This window comes from Phacochoerus africanus, chromosome 8 (assembly GCF_016906955.1).
Source record: "Phacochoerus africanus isolate WHEZ1 chromosome 8, ROS_Pafr_v1, whole genome shotgun sequence".
In the NCBI taxonomy this organism is placed as follows: domain Eukaryota; kingdom Metazoa; phylum Chordata; class Mammalia; order Artiodactyla; family Suidae; genus Phacochoerus; species Phacochoerus africanus.
In genome coordinates this window covers 60387032-60406758 of record NC_062551.1, presented here as the reverse complement: position 1 = coordinate 60406758, position 19727 = coordinate 60387032, and the positions used below count along the sequence as shown (strand labels likewise).

Below are 19727 nucleotides of genomic sequence, written 5' to 3'. Positions count from 1 at the left end.
CTGAAGTTAGTGGAGAATTTCTCATGATTAAGGGGTTTCAGTGACCGTTCCTGCACAGCGCACCCCCTAACCTCTTTCTGAGGAAATAGCTTAGAGAAGTTAAGAGATTGGTTTTCAGGTGCATTTTATCATAATCTAGGGCCAGAAGCAGTGTCCTCTTTGGTCCAGTGTCCTCCAGACCACATAACCCCTCTGTGGCTTATTCTGTGTAAAGATGTTTTCTTTCAGGCATTCACTTTGTAGCTTTATCTCATCTAGAAAGGGTGGAGATACATTTCCTTTTCACATCATCATAAGGGGGAAAGATTAAAGAGTCAGACGCTGGATTCCACCTGGGCTTAATTACTTATTACCTTGAAGCCTTGGATAATTTCCCTGATGAAGAGCCCTCCTGTGTGAAGGGGGAAATACTCCCTACTTGGTAGTGCCATTCTGAAGGGTAAAACTGTTACTGTTTATAAATATAAACAAGGAGGTGTCTTATGCACAGAAAGTTTATACTGCATATTGAGATCTAAAGCACATGGGGGATTTAAGTGGAGTATAATCTATAAGAATGTTGAGTCATTACACTGAGAACACCTGAAACTAATATAACATTATAAATCAACTATACTTCAAAAAAATGAAATACAGCACATAGTGAAAGCATTGTAAATTTAGATAGGAATGACCAATTCAGTGACACCTTTTATCTACTTCTGTGGTTGAGGAGAAGGGCAGAGAGAAAGAAAGGGGAGTTTCTAGGCTAGTGATGCTGGGAGCTGAGAGCAGACCCAGCATTTTACATTTTCTTTCTCCCTCTCCAGTTCTGTTTTCTCTGGACAGTGCCCTTCTCCCAGAGAGGAGCCTGAGGAGGAGGACAGAAGAGCTGTTATAAATTCTTAAATTCTTAAAGCCATGTCCGAGGTAAGGAAGCATTTCTTCTCTCTTCCCCGAAGTGCCTTGTTTTTCAGGTTTTATATGAACATTTTGCTTTTCCTCTGAAATTCCCCATCCTAATAATGTTCCATTCATTCAGTGACCCATTCATTCATGTTTTCCAGTCTAGTAAAAGGAGGTCGACCAAACTCCAGTGGTCTTCCCTTTTTTTTCCCTCAGCCAGAATTTTCATGTTTATTTGAGAGTTTATGACTTCCTATGAGTTAGGTGTTCAGTTGGAAGTTTCAAAAGGCAAAAATAAATAAATACACTTCTTGGTAGGATATGAAAGTCTTCACTATAGGAACTTGATTCATTGAGGTTGAGGTGTGTGTTCAGATGGGACTGTCAGTTTAGAGTCCACAGACGTGTGTTTGAGAGGTACACAAGACAAAGGCTGTTGGGTAATTGGCAGTATATGATAGGGTCTCTTGCTCAAGGTGATTTTGAGGAGTGGGATCTGCAGGAACTTGAGTGTTAACGTATGGGTCGATTAGGGCAGGGACTTTTTTCAGGCACTCTGTGGGCTTTGAAGAGTAGGATTCCATGGGAGTAATGAGGCCCTATTTTAGGCACATCCTGAGTTAATAGCAGGCTAAAGCTGGAATGTTCTTGGTCATCCAGTAAAGATCAGTGGAGTTAATATGGAAAAACAGGAAATTTTTTTGAAAAAGAATAATAGGAAGTACTTTTATTCCTATGACAGATGTATTAACAAATACATCTGTATCATACATCTGTAATAACTAAACAGTAAACAGTGTAGAATAGGAGCCAGAAGAAATAAAAGATCAGGATATAATGTCCAGAAACAAATGGAAATACAGATAAGAATAGAAACTACTTATTCATTTGCTGAACATAGTTATTAAAGATTAACTGTATATTAAGTGCTAGCAATACTGTGGTAAATAAAAATAGACTGTTTTCATGGAATTTAGTGCCTGCTAGTTTTGTTATATGATAATGTAATGATACTATTTTATTTTTTTTATTCTTTGATTGTATTGGTCTATAGTTGATTTACAATGTTGTATTAACTTCAGGTGTACAGCACAGTGAATCAGCCATGCATATACTAATAGATCCTTTTTTCACATACAGGTTATTACTAACCATTGAGTAGATTTCCCTGTGCTATACAGTAGGTCCTTGTTAACCATCCACTTTAGGCAGTAATGTATATGTCATTCTGATCCTCCCAGTTACGCCCCTCCCCCAGTTTTTCCTATGGTGACCATATAAGTTTGATTTAAAACTCTGTGAGTTTGCGTCCATTCCATAAATAAGTTATTTGTATAAATTTTTTATTAGATTCCACCTATAAGTGATACCATATGACATTCGTTTTTCTCTGACTTACTTCATGCATGATGACAATCTCTAGGTCCACTCATGTTGCTGCATATGGCACCATTTCGCCCTCTTCTATGGCTGAGTAATATCCCGCTGTACACCTGTACCGGATCTTCTTTATCCATTCCTCTGTTGATGGACATTTAGGTTGTTTCCACATCTTGGCTAATGTAAATAGTGCTGCTGTGAACATTGGGGCGCATGCATCCTTTCGCATTATGGTTTTCTCCAGATAGATGCCCAGGAGTGGCATTGCTAGATCATATGGTAGTTCTATTTTTATTTATTCTTATTTTATTTTATTTATTTTTCGGTCTTTTTAAGGCCCCACCTGCGGCATATGGAGGTTCCCAGGCTAGGGGTCTAATTGGAGTTGTAGCCACTGGCCTATGCCAGAGCCACAGCAACGCAGGATCCGAGCCACATCTGCGACCTACACCACAGCTCACGGCAATGCTGGATCCTTAACCCATTGGGCAAGCCCAGGGATTGAACCCGAAACCTCACGGTTCCTAGTCGGATTCGTTAACCACTGAGCCACGATGGGAACTCCTATTTTTATTCTTTAAAAACCTCCATGTTGCTTTCCATAGTGGTTGTACTAATTTACATTCCAAACAACGGTGTGTGTGGGAGGGTGGGGGTTCCCTTTTCTCCACACCCTCTTCAGCATTTATTGTTTCTAGACTTTTCAATGATGGTTGTTCTGACTGGAGTGAGGTGACACCTCTCTATATAGTTTTGATCTGCATTTCTCTAATAATTAGTCATGTTGAACATCTTTTCATGTGTTTTTTGGCCATTTGTCTTTGTTGGAGAAATGCCTATTTACATTTTCTGCCCAGAATATGATTGGGTTATTTCTTGATATAAACCTGCAGAAACTGTTTGTATATTTTTGAGATTAATCCTTTGTTTGTTGGTTGCTTCATTTGCAGTGATTTTTCTCCTATTCCATGAGCTGTCTTTTCATTTTCTTTTTATGATTTCCTTTGCTATGCAAAAGCTTTTAAGTTTAATTAGGTGCCATTTGTTTATTTTTGTTTTTGTTTTCATTACTTAAGGAGGTAGATCCAAAAAGATATTGCTGTGATTTATGTCAAAGCGTATCTGTATGTTTTTCTCTAGGAGTTTTATGTGTAGGTCTTTAGTCCATTTCGAGTTTATTTTTGTGTTAGAGAATGTTCTAATTTCATTATTTTTCATGCAGCTGTCCAATTTTCCCAGCATTACTTAATGTCTTTTTTCCATTGTATATTCTTGCCTCCTTTGTCATAGATTAATTGACCATAGGTGTGTGGGTTTATTTATGGGCTTTCTATCTTGTGCCACTGGTCTGTATTCCTTTTTTGGTGACAGTACCACACCGTTTTGATTACTATAGCTTTGTAGTATAGCCTGAAGTCAGGGAGGCTGATTCCGCCAGTTCTCTTTTACTTTTTCAACATCCCTTTGGCTATTTGGGGTCTTTTGTGTTTCCATGGAGCTTAAACATTTTTTTTTTGCTCTAGTTCAGTGAAGAATACCATTAGTAATTTGATCAGGATTGCATTGAATCTGTAGATTATCTTGGGTGGTGTAATCATTTTGATAATATTGATTCTTCCAACCCCAGAACGTGGCATAACTTTCCATTTTTTTGGTCCTCTTTGATTTCTTTCATCAATGTAATCTGTAAGTTTCATCTTATAGTTTCCAGAGTATAGGTCTTTTGCCTCTATAGATAGGTTTATTCCTAGGTATTTTATTCTCTTTGATGTGAGAATAATTTCCTTAATTCCTCTTTCTGATATTTTGCTATTGGTATATAGGAATGCAACAAATTTCTGTATATTAATTTTGTATCCTGCAAGTTTTCTGAATTCATTGATGAGCTGTAATAGTTTTCTGCTAGCACCTTTAGGATTTTCTATGTATAGTGTTATGGCATTTGCAAACAGTGACACTTTCACTTCTTCTTTTCTAATTTGGACTCCTGTTATTTCATTTTCTTCTCAGATTTCCAGCTAATGCTTCCAAAACAATGTTGAATAAAAGTGATGAGAGTTGACATCCTTTTCTTGTTACCGATCTTAAAGGAAATGCTTTCAGTTTTCTGCTGTTGAGAATGATGTTAACTGTGGGTTTGTCATATATGGCTTTTATTAAGTTGAGATAGGTTCTCTCTATGCCCACTTTCTGGAGCTTTTTTTTTTTTTTTTTTTTGGCTTTTTGCCATTTCTTGGGCGGCTCCCGTGGCATATGGAGGTTCCCAGGCCAGGGGTTCAATCAGAGCTGTAGCTGCCAGCCTACACCAGAGCCTCAGCAACTCGGGATCCGAGCCGCGTCTGCGACCCACACCACAGCTCACAGCAACGCCGGATCGTTAACCTACTGAGCAAGGGCAGGGATCGAACCCGCCACCTCATGGCTCCTAGTCGGATTCGTTAACCACTGTGCCACAACGGGAACTCCACTTTTGGAGCATTTTTATCAGAATTGGTGTTGAGTTTTGTCAAAAGCTTTTTCTGCATGTATGGAGATGATCATACGGTTTTTATTCTTCAGTTTGTTAATATGTTATATACATCACATTGATTGATTTGCAGATATTGAGAATCACTGCATCCCTGGGATAAATGCCACTTGATCATGGTGTATGATCCTTTTAATATATTTTTGGATTTGGTTTGCTAATATTTTGCTGAGGATTTTCATGTCTCTGTTCATCAGTGATATTGGCCTATAAATTTTTTTTTTTTTGTCTTTTTAGGGCCACACCTGCCGCATGTGGAAGTTCCTGTGCTAGAGGTTGAATCGTAGTTTGCAGCTGTCGACCTACACTGTAGCCACAGCAAGGCAGGATCAGAGCCGTGTCTGTGACCTATACCACAGCTCATGGCAATGCTGGATCCTTAACCCACTGAGGGGGACCAGGGATTGAACCTGTATCCTCATGGACACTAGTTGGGTTCATTACCACTGAGCGACAACAGGAACGCCTAAATTTCTTTTTTTGTGGTATCTTTGTCTGGTTTTGGTATCAGGGTGATGTGCCCTCATAGAATGAGCTTGGGAATGTTCCTTCCTCTGCAGTTTTTTGGAAGAGTTTCAGAAGAATTGGTGTTAACTCTTTTGTAAATGCTTGATAAAAAGCTTGTGAAGCTATCTGGTCTGGACTTTTTATTTTTTGGAAATTTTAAATCACAGTTTCAATTTCAGTACTTGTGATTGGTCTATTCATATTTTCTATTTCTTCCTGGTTCAGTCTTGGAAGGTTGTACTTCTGTAAGTGTCCATTTCTTCTAGATTGTCTATTTTATTGGAAAATAGTAATTTGTAGTGGTCTCTTAAGATCCTTTGTATTTCGGTGGTGTCATTTGTAACTTTTTTTTTTCATTTCTGATTTTATTGATTTGGCCTGCTCCCTTTTTTCTTGATGAGTCTGACCAAAGGTTTATCAATTTTATTGATCTTTTCGAAGAAATAACTTTTGGTTTTATTGACTTTTTCTATTGTCTACGCCTCATTTATTTCTGATGTTGATTTTTATGATTTCTTTACTTCCACTAATTTTGGATTTTGGTAGTTCTTTCTCTAGCTGTTTTTAGGTATAAGGTTAGGTTGTTTGAGATTTTTCTTGGTTCCTGAGTTAAGACTGTGTTGCTGTCACCTTCCCCCTTATAACTGCTTTTGCAGCATCCCATAAGTTTTGGATCATAGGGTTTTCGTTGTCATTTCTCTCTAGATATTTTTTAATTTCCTCTTTAATTTCTTCAGTGACCACTTTGTTTTCTAGTAGCATATTTTTTAGCCTTGAGATATTTGTGATTTTTGCTTTTTTTTTCTTGGAGTTGATTTCTTATCTTACAGCATTTTGGTGGAAAAGATGCTTGATAATATAATTTCAGTTTTCTTAAATTTACTGAGGCTTGATTTGTGGCCTTGACATTATAGACCACTTGACGTTATATGACCTTATGTTTTTTTCTTTCATCTTTAAGAATTTTTTAACTTTATTGAAGTATAGTAGATTTAAACTGTTCATTTCTGCTGTACAGCAGAGTGATTGAGCTATACATATATATATATATGTATACATACACATGATATATCCTTTTTTCATATTCTTTTCCATTATAATTTATCACAGGATATTTAATATAGTTCCCTGTGCTACAATTAATCTTTGTTACTCTATTTATAGTTCCCTGTGTTCTGTGTTGTTTGTCCATCCTATATATAATGGTTTGTATCTGCTAATTCCAAACTCTCAATCCTTCCCAAATCTATTCTCTATTCTCTGTATCTGTGAGTCTGTTTTTGTTTCATAGATATGTTCATTTGTATCATATTTTAGATTCCACATGTGAGTGATACATGTGGTGTCTTTCTCTTTCTAACTTACTTTGGTTAGTATGATAATCTCTAGGCCCAGCTGTATCGCTGCAAATGGCATTATTTCATTCTTTTTGATGGCTGATATTCCTGTGTGTGTGTGTGTGTGTGTGTGCGTGTGCGTATGTGTATATAAACCACATGTTCTTTATCCATTCATATGTCTGTGGACATTGAGGGTGTTTCCATGTTTTGGCTAATGTAAATAGTGCTGTGAGCATTGGAGTGCATGTATCTTTTCAAACTAGAATTTTGTCTGGATATATGCCCAGGAGTTTATGTTTTCCTCTTGTGTTAAAATATTAACTCCACAAGAGGAAGAACTATATTCAGTTCAGTTTTGTATTCCCAACTCTTAGAACATTTTAGGTAGTAAGCATTCATTAAGTACTTGTAAAGTTAATATATGAATCAACAAAGGAATGAATTCCTCATCTTTGAGTGAGATCAGGGAGGCAAGAGGCAGCTACCTCTTCTCTGTGGCCACTGAATTGGTAACAGAAGGAGAAAGCAGAGGGTAGGTGCTATAGAGACAGACAGAACCCATCAGCCGAGATGGTTTTTAGAATGCCACCTCACACCTCCTGAATCACAGGCTCTTACGGTGAGGCCCAGGAAACAACACTGAGTCCCACAGTGATTTTAATGCATACTTTTTTGAGAACCCTTGCCTCTAACGATTGTATTTCAAGTATGGAGTTCCCGTCGTGGCTCAGTGGTTAACGAATCCACCTAAGAAAACCATAAGGTTGCGGGTTTGACCCCTGGCCTCGCTCAGTGGGTTAAGGATCCGGCATTGCCATAAGCTGTGGTGTAGGTCACAAACTCGGCTCGGATCCCATGTTGCTGTGGCTGTGATATAGGCCAGAGGCTACGGCTCTAATTAGACCCCTAGCTTGGGGACCGCCATATGCTGAGGTTACAGCCCTAGAAAAGACCAAAAAATATATATATATATATTATTTATTTATTTATTTAAAGTATGCCTCTTAATGCGGGTTCAATCCCTGACCTCACTCAGTGGGTTAAGGATCCCGTTGCTGTGGCTGTGGCATAGGCCATCATCTGTGGCTCCAATTCAACCCCCAGCCTGGGAACTTGCATATGCCACAATGCAGCCCTAAAAAGCAAATAAAACAAAATAAAAATAAAGTATGCCTCTTAAAAAGAGGGTTTTTTGGAGTTCCTGTTGTGGCTCAGCAGTAATGAACCCGACTAGGAACCATGAGGATGCAGGTTCAATCCCTGGCCTCGCTCAGTGGGTTAAGGATCTGGCATTGCCATGAGCTGTGGTGTAGGTCACAGGAGAAGCTTGGATCCCGTGTTGCTGTGGCTGTGGCGTAGGCCAGCAGCTGCAGCTCCAGTTTGACCCCTAGCCTTGGAATTTCCATATGCTGTGGGTGTGGCCCTAAAAAGCAAAAGAAAGGTTTTTTTTGTTTTCCCTGCCAATCTCTTAGGCCTCCCACAACCCCCTTTGTCTCCTTAAAAGGTTGGTTGGTTTTTGCATGTCCAGTCTGATAATCTTGGTTTTTTTTTGAAAATAGTGTTTAGTGTGTTTTCATTTAATGTAATTATTGATATATTTGTGTTTAGGTATACCATGTTATGATTTATTTTATCTGTTCTTTTACTTCTCCTTTTTTGCCTTCTTTTAGATAAATCAGGTATTTTTCCCTATTATCTTATCAATTAATATTATTCATTTAGTGGCCATTCTAGGATATGTATTCATTACTCATTATATAGTCTTTTCGTCTTCCTTCTGTCATTGGCGCTCTATGCGCATACTCCCGGCAGGCGTTACTCTGCAGAGAGGCGTGTTAAGAACAGGAACGATGTTCATACTTGACAACCACGAAGGCGAGGGCACATACCAGAACTCACGCCCGCTGAGATCCTGGAAACTGACAGTGTGCGGGGCGTTTCCCTTTGGTTGCTGGATTGTGGGGAGGTAGAAGATAGTCACTCCTAGGGCTCAGTGCAATAGCTGTTTACCAACCAGTGTGGCAGTATTTCAGTTTTTAATAAGTCTCTTTACCTGTTCGGGCATGTATTGAGGGCATCTGCATATCAGTTCGCTTCAGAGTAGGTTTAGCAGAGTTCCTGTTGTGGCGCAGTGGAAACGAATCCGACTAGGAACAGTGAGGTTGCGGGTTTGATCCCTGGCCTCGCTCGGTGGGTTGAGGATCTGGGGTTGCCCTGAGCTGTGGTGTAGGTCGCAGATGTGGTTCTGATCTCACGTTGCTGTGGCTGCGGTATAGGCTGAGAGCTTAGCTTCAATTTAACCCTTGGCTTGGGAACTTCCATATGCTGTGGGTGTGGCCCTAAAAAGCAAAAAAAGGAAAAGAAAAAAGGAATGGACTAGGTCTTATTCCATGTTATAAAGATCCTTAATTCAACATACAGTGGTGTGTGAGTGCTGTGTTTTAACATTTAAAAAAACTCTTGCCCATTAAATATGCACAGTGGGGCATATTCCTCTAGTGAGAGCTAGTTATTTTTTGATGCACCTCATTATCACATTTGAAGTGTTCAGTACTTAATTAATAGTGCTTAAAATTACTATTGTGTTGTTTCTGAGGTAGCATGATAAGTTACCAGCTGTCTTTGAGACTTACGGTGTTGTAAAGAGCTGTTAGATAATCTTTTGTCATCCCTGATTATTCTCTGTAATAGCATACATTTGTTTAAGTTATATTTTTGCAGAGTCACCATAAAACTTCTGTGTTTATTACATATGTATTTATTTTAGAAAACCAATATTATAAGCATCAAATATATATTCACATACACACACCCTATTGATAAGCTGGAACATTGACCATTGCCGTTGTAGAAGTTGGAACAGTGCTGGTTTAGACCATGTATATCTTATAAGGGGTAACTTAGGTTTCTGCCTCCTTCTTGGAGACTTTTTTCACTGCCTCAGTCTATCCTAATTTTCTGTATTGAGAAATGCTGTGGCATTTTGTGTGAATAATGTATCATTTCACACTTGATTGTTTACGGTATTCTGTTAATTGCCCATTTTAGTGTGTATCTTTTCTCCATCAGTAGAGACTCTCTGATATGTACATCTTCCTTGATAGAATATTAAAACTAAACATGATAAGTCATCTAGCAATTACTTGACATGCATTGCTCAGAACCCAAGATATGGACAGAAAATTTCGCTATAAGCAAAGTTTCTCTCCAGAAGTATAGAAAGTTTAAGTCCTCAAACTATGCGTCTGCGAGGGTAAGAACACTAGTTGCAGACAATATGTTTATGTCATTTCAGGATTTGGTGACCTTTGGGGATGTGGCTGTGGATTTCTCTCAGGAGGAGTGGGAATGGCTGAGCCCTGCTCAGAGGCATTTGTACAGGAAGGTGATGCTGGAGAACTACAGGAGCCTGGTGTCACTGGGTAAGCAGGTCTCCCTGTGATTCAGAATGGGCACACAGGGCTGCTCTCCGAGGTCATGGTTGGGAATCACTGGATTTCTAAGTTTCTCTGTCTACTCCCTCAAATAAGTTGAGTTTTGGAGCACTGGCAGTTTCATTAGACTGTTGATGCACCTTCATCTTGCCCATCGCCCAGAATACTTCACCTCCTCCTCTGCTCCTTTCTGGGATGCCCCTGCCCTCCTGATGACCAAGGAACTTGATTTGATTTATGGGCCTGGCTAATTCTCCTTTTATTTCTTGTAAGCAGGAGTTTCAGCTTCTAAGCCAGATGTGATCTCATTATTGGAACAAGGAAAAGAGCCCTGGATGATGAAGAAGGAGGGGACGAGATGCGCACGTCCTGGTGAGTGAGAGAGAAATAGGGAGGTAGAGGCCATGGCAAGGAAGAGCTCAGCGGTCCATGAAAGATTCCAGCTCCTAACTGATGGTTCCTGGGTAGCTCTTCTTAAAGGCTTAAGGCCTGGGAAGAAAGACGTGTCACCAGCATGAGTGCTTCAGCCGTGTCTCCTTGTATATATTCTCTCACACATTACTCTCTTCTCTGAGAACATTTTCCTGTTCTCTGATCCAGGTGTCATTGTATCTCCTTGTCCTTGCTTTTTAGTTTTACACAGATTGCTCCATACTGTTTGTAAAAATCCAGACACAGCAATGCCTATTTTTTTTTTTTCCACTTATTCCTTCGAGATTCAAGGATTGATTGATTGATTCACTTAATCTTTTACCAAGGCTCACTGGGTTTCTACTTTGAGAAAATCATTCTGCTCAGTTTTTAGGACTATTCAGAGGTTTACAAATCATCAAAGGAAAAAGCATTTTCCAATTGTATTTTCAAGTCTCGGTTTCACTGGAGGGTGATAGCATTTAATAGAAACTAGTCAGAGGAAAGAATAGCTTGGCAGAGGAAAAGATGACGAATTTGAAATGGGGAGATTTCCTAGTGAGTAAATGCAACATACCATTGGAGGGAGATGGGAGCTCAGAGAAAAAGTCTGATTTAGAGATGCTGGTGTTAAGGAATGCGGTTACTCGTCTTAGGGTTTGAGAAACAAACCCTGGTACTGGGGCCTTTGTGGGGAAATGGACCTTTGGCAACTTTCTCAGCGTCCTCTCTGGCAAATGGTCTCGCTCTGGTTTCTTCCATGAGTTAAATTATATAAATTTTCATTTTTCTAGATGGTTATCCTTTTCATTTAGGTTACAGATTTATTTCTACGAATCTGAGCATAATAATCTTACAATTCTTTTTTCTTTTATATCTGTAGTAATTCAAAATTTTAATTTCTTATTTGGTATAGGTGTTCTTTTAAAAAATATTTGTTAGGTTGCTCCTCATTAATCTATTTTTATTTATTTTCAATGAACTTTATTATATTTATAGTTGTACAACCATCATAACAACCTAATTACATTTCTACCCCAAACCCCCAGCCCATCCTTTCCCCCAAACCTGTCTCCTTTGGTAACCATAAGGTTTTCCAAGTCTGTGAGTCAGTTTCTGTGTTTTTTTTTTCTTTTTTTTTGTCGTTTAGGGCCACATCCGCAGCACATGGAGGTTCCCAGGCCAGGTGTTGAATTGGAGCTGTAGCCACTGGTCTGTGCCACAGCCACAGCAACACCAGATCTAAGCTGCATCTGTGACCTACACCACAGCTCACAGCAGTGCTGGATCCTTAACCCACTGAACGAGGCCAGGGATTGAACCTGTGTCCTCATGGATACTAGTCACCGATACCACTCAGTCACAATGGGAACTCCAGCTTCCGTTGTGCAAAATAAGTTCATTGTACCCTTTTTTTTAGAATCCACATATAAGTGATAGCATATGATACCTGTATCTAACTTCACTTAGCACGATAATTTCTTAGCCCACCCATGTTGCTGCAAATGCCATTATTTCATTCCTCTTTATGGCTGAGTAATATTCCATTGTGTGTATATACCACATTGTCTTTATCCACTCCTTTGTCATTGGACATTTAGGTTGCTTCCAGGTCTTAGCTATTCTATATAGTGCTGCAGTGATGCTGGAGTACATGTATCTTTTCAAGTCTTGGTTTTCTCTGGATAGATGCCCAGGAGTGGGGTTGCTAGATCGCCGTGGTAATTCTGTTTTTAGCTTTTTGAGGAGTCTCCATACTATTTTACATGGCATTGCACCAGTTTACATTCCCATGTACAGAGTAAGTGGGCTCCCTTTTCTCCATACCCTCTCCAGCATTTATTGCTTGTAGACTTTTTGATAATGGCCATCTGGTGTAAGGTGGTACCTCATAGTAGTTTTGTTTTCGTCTTTTTTAGGGCTGGGCCCGTGGCACATGGAGGTTCCCAGGCTAGGGGTCGAATTGGAACTGTGGCTGCCTGCCTGCACCACAGCTCACAGCAACACCAGATCCTTAACCCCCTGAGGCCAGAGATGGAACCTGCGTCCTCATGGATACTAGTCAGATTCATTTCTGCTGAGCCACAATGGGAACTCCCCTCATAGTGGTTTGGATTTGCATTTCTCTGTTAGTGACATTGGACATTTTTTCATGTTTTTTGGCCATCTGTAGGTCTTCATTGGAGAATTGATCTTCTGCCCATTTTTTTATTGTTTCATTGGTATTGAGCTACAGGTGTTTATATATTTTAGAGCTTAATCCCTTGTCAGTTGCTTCATTTGCAAATATTTTCTTCCATTCTATGGGTTGTCCTTTGGTTTTGTTTAGGGTTTCCTTTGCTGTGCAAAAACTTTTAAGTTTGATTAGGTCCCATTTGTTTATTTTTATTTTATTGTCATTACTCTAGGAGGTGAGCAGGAACTCCCTTAGTGTTTTTTAATTTGCATTTCCTAGACAATCTATTTTAAAATTTTTTCTTTTATACAAGTGTTGGTTAAAAGAAAGTTTTCTGCTTTTACTGTATTTTGATCAAAGTGTCATATTTGATCAGGATAGCAATTAGTACTAATTCTACTTTCTAACATTTGAGGATTTTGTGTGGCCTAATGTACAGTTAGTTTTTGTGTCTGTTCTGTATGTTCCAAGGTATAGTCTCTATTTTCAGTGTAAAGTGTTTGCTGCGTATCATGAGTTTTGTTATGTTACTCAAGTTTTTTCTTTTTTTACTTTTTTTAAAATTATTTTTTCTTTCTCTCTTTTTTTGGGCCACACCTGTGGCATATGGAGGTTCCCAGGCTAAGGGTCCAGTCATAGCTGTAGCTGCCAGAACCACAGCCACTCAGGATCCAAGCCACGTCTGCAACCTACACCACAGCTCAGGGCAATGCTGGATCCTTAATCCACTCAGCAAGGCCAGGGATCAAACCTGCGTTCTCATGGATGCCAGTCAGGTTCGTTAACTGCTGAGCCACGATGGGAACTCCCTGTTTTTTTACTTTTTAGAAGGGCTGCACTTGCGGCATATGGATGTTCCTGGGCTAGGGGTTGAATTGGAGCTGCAGCTGCTGGCCGACGCCACAACCACAGCAACATGGAATCCAAAATGTGTCTGCAACCTGCGCTGCAGCGTGCAGTAATGCTGGATCCTTAACCCACCGAGCGAGGCCAGGGATTGAGCCCGCATCCTCATGATTACTAGTCAGGTTTCTTTCTGCTGAGGGACAGTGGGAACTCCCACTAAAGGCTGTCTTAATGCTTGTTTCCACCTGTCATCTTTTTTCTTAATAACTGTTAATTACAGAGTAAATTGCATTCATATAAAGTAAACAATATGCTGAGTTTGGACAGTTGTATACATCCATGAAACCATCACCCCGTAAGATAGCTTGTGCCTCTCTGCAGTCCATCCTTGTTCACTCCTGGCTTTAAACACGAATCTGATCTGTCTCGTTGTAGATCAGTCTGCTTGTAAACTAAATGGAATCTTCCTGTTGTCTGGCTTGTTTCATCATCACAATTACTTAAAACTTCCCCACAGTGCTGCACGTATGAATGCTTTATTCCTTTTGTTGCCAAGTAGCCGTCTTTGGTGTAGATGGTCCACACTTTGTTTTTTCCGTTCACCTGCTCGAGCACATTTGGGTTGTTTGCCATTTGGGGCTACATTAAGCAGTCTTGGTTTGGACACACGTTTTTATTTCTCTTTGGAAAATATAAAAAAGTGGAAAAACTGAGTTATATGATAGGAATATGTTTTAACTTTTTAAGAAATTGCCAGTTTTCCAGAGAGCTTGTACCATTTTCATTCCCGCCAGTGATGTGGAAGACTTCCAGTTGCTCTACATCCTTACCATATTTTAGTGAGTATTTTTTATTTTATTCATTCTGATGATTGTGTTCTGGTTTCTCAGTGTAGTTTTAGTGTGCATTTCTCTGATAAGTAATAATGTTGAGCATCTTTTCATGGCTTTTTGGCCATTCGTGTATCTTTTTTGAAGTGTCTGTTCAAATCTTTTGCTTTATTAGGTTGTCTTTCTTATTGAATTGTTAGAGTTCTTTATACAAGTATGCCTCATTCTGTTGTGTTCCACGTTATTGCACTTTTTTTGCAAATTGAAGTTTTATGGAATTCCTGCATTGTCTGTTGATGCTTAGTATTTTTAAACAGTAAGTGCTTTTTAATTGTTATGTACACTGATTTTTTAAGATTTAATGCTCTTGCACGCTTAAGCAGACTACAGTATAGTGTAAACATAACTTTTATATGCACCGAGAAACCAAAAAATTCACGTGACTCACTTCATTGCAATATTTACTTTATTGGGATGGCCTGGAAGTGAACCTGTTGTATCTCTGAGGTATGCCTATACAGCCTTTAATACAAGTCCTTTGTCATTTATGTGTATCAAGATACATGTACCAGTTGTGGCTTGTGTTTTTATTTTTCTATCGCTGTCTTTTGAACATCAAAAGCTTTCAGTATTTGTGAAGTCTAAATTATTGTCTTTGTCCTTTTTGTGTCACATTCAGGAAATTCTTGCTACCCTCAGGTCACAGAGAGTTCATTCAGTCAGTATTTTTCTCCTAGGAATTTTATAGTTTTGGCTTTAACATTTTGGAATATGATCCATTAATCTAATTTTTGTGTCTTGGGTGAGGTAAAGTTTGAAGTTCATTTTTTTCCCCTGGATATACAGTGGCTCCAGTACCCTTTGTTAGAACGACCTTCCCTTCCCCATTATATTGTCTTGTTGGTACCTTTGCTGACAATCAGTTGACCATATATGCATGTGTTAAATTCTGAACTCTTATGTTCTCTTGATCTCCATATCTATCTATCCTACACTGGATCCGAGCTGCATCTGAGGCCTCTTCCACAGTTCATGGCAATGCCGGATCCTTAACCCACTGAGTGAGGCCAGGGATCCAAACTGTGTCCTCATGGATACTAGTCGGGTTCATTTCTGCTGAGCCACAATAGGAAATCCTACTAAAATACTTTCTTATCTATTGACATGATTTTCTAGAATTACAACGATTTTCACATATTAAACTTAACTTTGCACTTTTTATCGCATATTGGAAGAAATTTGATATAAGACTAACATGATTACAATACCAACTTTTAGTATAACCAGCCTTTGCAATTACATGATTCAACCACTCCAAAAATCATTAGATAGAAGAACAATAACTATCACATCTGATATTTTGGACAAACTGCTCTTCAACAATTATATTTCCTTCTGTTTCCCAAATGTTTTCCTTCATTTCCTTCAAGTAAGGGATTGTCAAGTAACTGTAATAAAGTGGCTGCCCTTTGGTAATAGTGTGATTACCGTCACTGACAATGTTCAAGGGGTTTGTTCCTAACTAAGAAGAGCTGTATCTGCTGCCCAAGTAACTTTGCACTTGTGATTACACGTTCATATTTTCCTGGATTCGATTTCCTATAATTTTACATAGCAAGTTTTGTATAAGTTCTACATGTGTCTTTATGTGTTACACTGGTTTTGTAAATCATAGTAGAAATTTTGATTTTACTATAAAGTGAGAGACCATTCGAAAGTCTTGAACAGAATAACAGGTGATTCGATTTGGGAATAGAAAGGGTAAAACAGATTAACCCACAGGTTTTAACGCCTGTGGCAGGTTAATAAAATCAAGCAATTTGATAGAAAATGACTTGTATATAAAGGCTTCTTAGCTTTGTGATCAACTGAAAATTTACACTTGGTTGGAACGTATCATATAGAAAATGATATTCAGGAAGATCCTTTTCAGGTTGCAAAAGTTTAACCACATAGTTTTCTGTACACCTATGACAGTTAATGGAATCTGCTATGTTTTGGGGTCTGGGGATCTTACAGAGGTTTTTTTTAGTCATATTGACATGAAATTGGTTTTTAAAAGATAATGAACTTAGCTTGTATGCAGGAAACATGAGGCAAGAGAGGAATGGTATTTGGAGACTGTTCATATAGATAGTTATGCATGATTTTTTTTTTTCCTTTTTCTTTTTAGAGCCGCACCTGCAGCATACGGAAGTTTCCAGGCTAGAGGTCGAATTGGAGCTGCAGCTGTTGGCTTTGGAAACTATACCACAGCTCACAGCAATGCCAGATCCTTAACCCACTAAGCCAGGCCAGGGATCAAACCTGCATCCTAACAGATACACCCATACTAGGATGCAGGTTTGTTACCCCTGAGCCGTGATGGGAACTCCAATTAATTCATTTATTAATACATTTTACAAAGTTCTCATTCTTTATAATCTCGTATATTATTAGACTGTGTTTAACAGCTGTTAAATCCTTGAATTTGTGTATGTCATTTACCAATTTTTCTTTTGTAATTATGCATTAGAAAACTTATAAAACACATTTGTTTTCTTGATATCTTTTAGATTGGGAATATGCATCTAAAAACAATGAATTTTCATCAAAGCAAGTTACATATGAAGAATCATCCAAAGTAGTGATAATGGCAAGAAGCCATCTTAGTTATAACCTTGACTGCTCCAGTTTGAGAGAAGACTGTACAAGTGAGGATTGGTATAAGAACCAGTTGAGAAGTCAGGAGGTGCATCCTGGTCAACTGATGATCACTCATAAAGAAATCCTCAATGGAGAGCAAAATAATGAATATACTAAATCTTGGCAGACTTTCCATCAGGGTGCAATCTTTGACATAAAGCAGAGTTTTCCTACCAAAGAAAGAATACATAAACATGAGCCACAAAAGAGAAGGTACCAGAAAAAACCTGCTGAAATGAAACGTAAGAAAGTTTATGTAGAAAAGAAACTTTTGAAATGTAATGAATGTGAGAAAGTTTTCAACCAGACCTCATCTCTTACTCTTCATCAGAGAATTCATACTGGAGAGAAACCCTATGCATGTGTTGAATGTGGGAAAACCTTCAGCCAGAGTGCAAACCTAGCTCAGCATAAGAGAATACATACCGGAGAGAAACCCTATGAATGTAAAGAGTGTCGGAAAGCCTTCAGCCAGAATGCCCACCTTGCTCAACATCAGAGAGTTCATACTGGAGAGAAACCTTATCAGTGTAAAGAATGTAAAAAAGCCTTCAGCCAGATTGCACACCTGACTCAACACCAGCGAGTTCATACTGGAGAGAGACCTTTTGAATGTATTGAATGTGGAAAGGCCTTTAGTAATGGTTCGTTTCTTGCTCAGCATCAGAGAATTCACACCGGAGAGAAACCTTATGTATGCAGTGTCTGTGGGAAAGCCTTTAGCCATCGTGGATACCTGATTGTACATCAGAGAATTCATACTGGAGAGAGACCCTACGAATGTAAGGAATGTCGGAAAACCTTCAGCCAGTACGCACACCTTGCTCAACATCAGAGAGTTCATACTGGAGAGAAACCTTACGAATGTAAAGTATGTCGGAAAGCCTTCAGCCAGATTGCTTACCTGGATCAACACCAGAGGGTTCATACTGGAGAGAAACCCTATGAATGTATTGAATGCGGGAAGGCCTTCAGCAACAGTTCATCACTTGCACAACATCAGAGGAGTCATACTGGAGAGAAACCTTACATGTGTAAGGAATGTAGGAAAACATTTAGCCAGAATGCGGGCCTTGCACAACATCAGCGAATTCATACTGGAGAGAAACCTTATGAATGTAACATTTGTGGAAAAGCCTTCAGTTACAGTGGATCCCTTACTCTACATCAAAGAATTCATACTGGAGAGAGACCCTATGAATGTAAAGATTGCAGGAAATCTTTTAGGCAGAGAGCCCACCTTGCTCATCATGAGCGAATACATACAATGGAGTCATTCTTGACTCTTTCCTCTCCCTCACCCTCTATGTCCAGTCAGTTGCCAAGACCTATAGGTTTGATCTCCTAAACAGGCCTTGACTCTAACTCCTTTAATACGCTTCCATTCTATTATGTTTGTCCAACACACAGAAATCTATTTGACATGGACTATGGAAATAGCTTTCTAATTGGTCTCCCTGTAGTTACCATTTCCTGCTCGTTGTCCATATTGCAGTCAAACTTGTATTTAAAAGTTTGATCATATCACTTCTCCCTCATTAAAACTTTTCATTAGCATCCCATAGTTCTTAGGTCAAGGCACATATTCCTCAAAGTCGCCTAAAAGACACCTTCTCATTGCCAATACCTCGTTCCAGTCTGTGTTTCAAAGTCCCATCTCATGTCACTATCCATCTCATTCTTTAGATACTTAACCAAGAAATCAAGAACTCACAGCCAGCATCAAATAGGTCTGGTTTTCAATTCTTACTCTTCCATTTTCTAGACCTCTAGTTTTGGACAGACATTCTGTCATTTCTAGGCTCAATCTTCTTATTTATGTTACGGGAATAATAATGGTACTACCTCAGAAGTTAACAAGAGGATTAAGTGAGATAATGCATGTAATTTGCTCAGCAGAGTGCCTAGCATAATCATTCAATAAACATTAAGGTAATAGATAAAAAGATACTATGTATACAGATAAGACCTGATCATCTCAGCAATGATTGATAAATAAAAACAACACCTCAAGACTCAAGATACTGTAAAGATTTTTAACTAGGAACAGTAGCCATTGTTTTGAAGGTGGATGATAAGATGTAATAGAGCTGATGTCAGAGTCCATGATGATTAAGATGCTGCCTTCAGTTTCAGCATAAACATACAGAGAACTGATTTTGTTGATAAGAAAAACTAATTACATTATCTATTCAACAGTTTTAAGAAGCCAGGTTTTAAAAATCACTTGTAGTAAGTAAAACTTACTGAGATGTAGTCATCATTTAAACAAAAGCAATATAGATATTTTCTAAAAGAGAACTTTATATAGTCAATAGCCAAAGAATAGAAAATAAAATTTAACTCTCCTCCCCTAATTACAGGTAGATGAACTGTATTAAACCCATGTCATTTAAACAGAAAAACCTGTTAGGCTTTCTCAGCTATCATTTCAAAACTAGAGGGAAAAGAAACCAAAATTGTAGGTCAAAACTGATGAATATGTTTGACTCGGTGTGCATCAAGTTTAACATGAATACGCATACCTTGAGGTGGGCATGAGTTTTCCAGTTCTCCAGGGTTCACATCACTCCTTGCTCCCTTCATGACTTTACATCACTTCCTGACTCCCGAAGGCTTCGAGTATGCAATCAATGCAGTAGCCAGTTCTCAAGAGAATATAGGTAGAAAGAAAATGATGAAAGTTAAATGGAGGATGAAAAGAAC

General features: G+C 38.8%; 1 protein-coding gene across 6 annotated transcripts in view; it reads left to right on the top strand.

The window, feature by feature from the left end:
- The window catches only part of ZNF583 (zinc finger protein 583), a 35155-nt gene extending 16114 nt beyond the window's left edge, over positions 1–19041 (top strand). For 3 of the 6 annotated variants that reach the window (XM_047790615.1, XM_047790613.1, XM_047790612.1), the window contains exons 2-5: positions 810–909; positions 9935–10061; positions 10350–10445; positions 16892–19041. In XM_047790615.1, the coding sequence (XP_047646571.1) occupies positions 901–909; positions 9935–10061; positions 10350–10445; positions 16892–18369 (1710 nt within the window). In that variant the 5' untranslated portion in view covers positions 810–900 and the 3' untranslated portion in view covers positions 18370–19041. Of the gene's footprint in view, positions 1–809; positions 910–9901; positions 10062–10349; positions 10446–14253; positions 14346–16891 lie in introns of those variants that run through there. The other 3 variants (XM_047790616.1, XM_047790611.1, XM_047790617.1) reach the window with 3 other exon arrangements.
- The last annotated feature ends 686 nt before the right edge of the window (positions 19042–19727 follow it).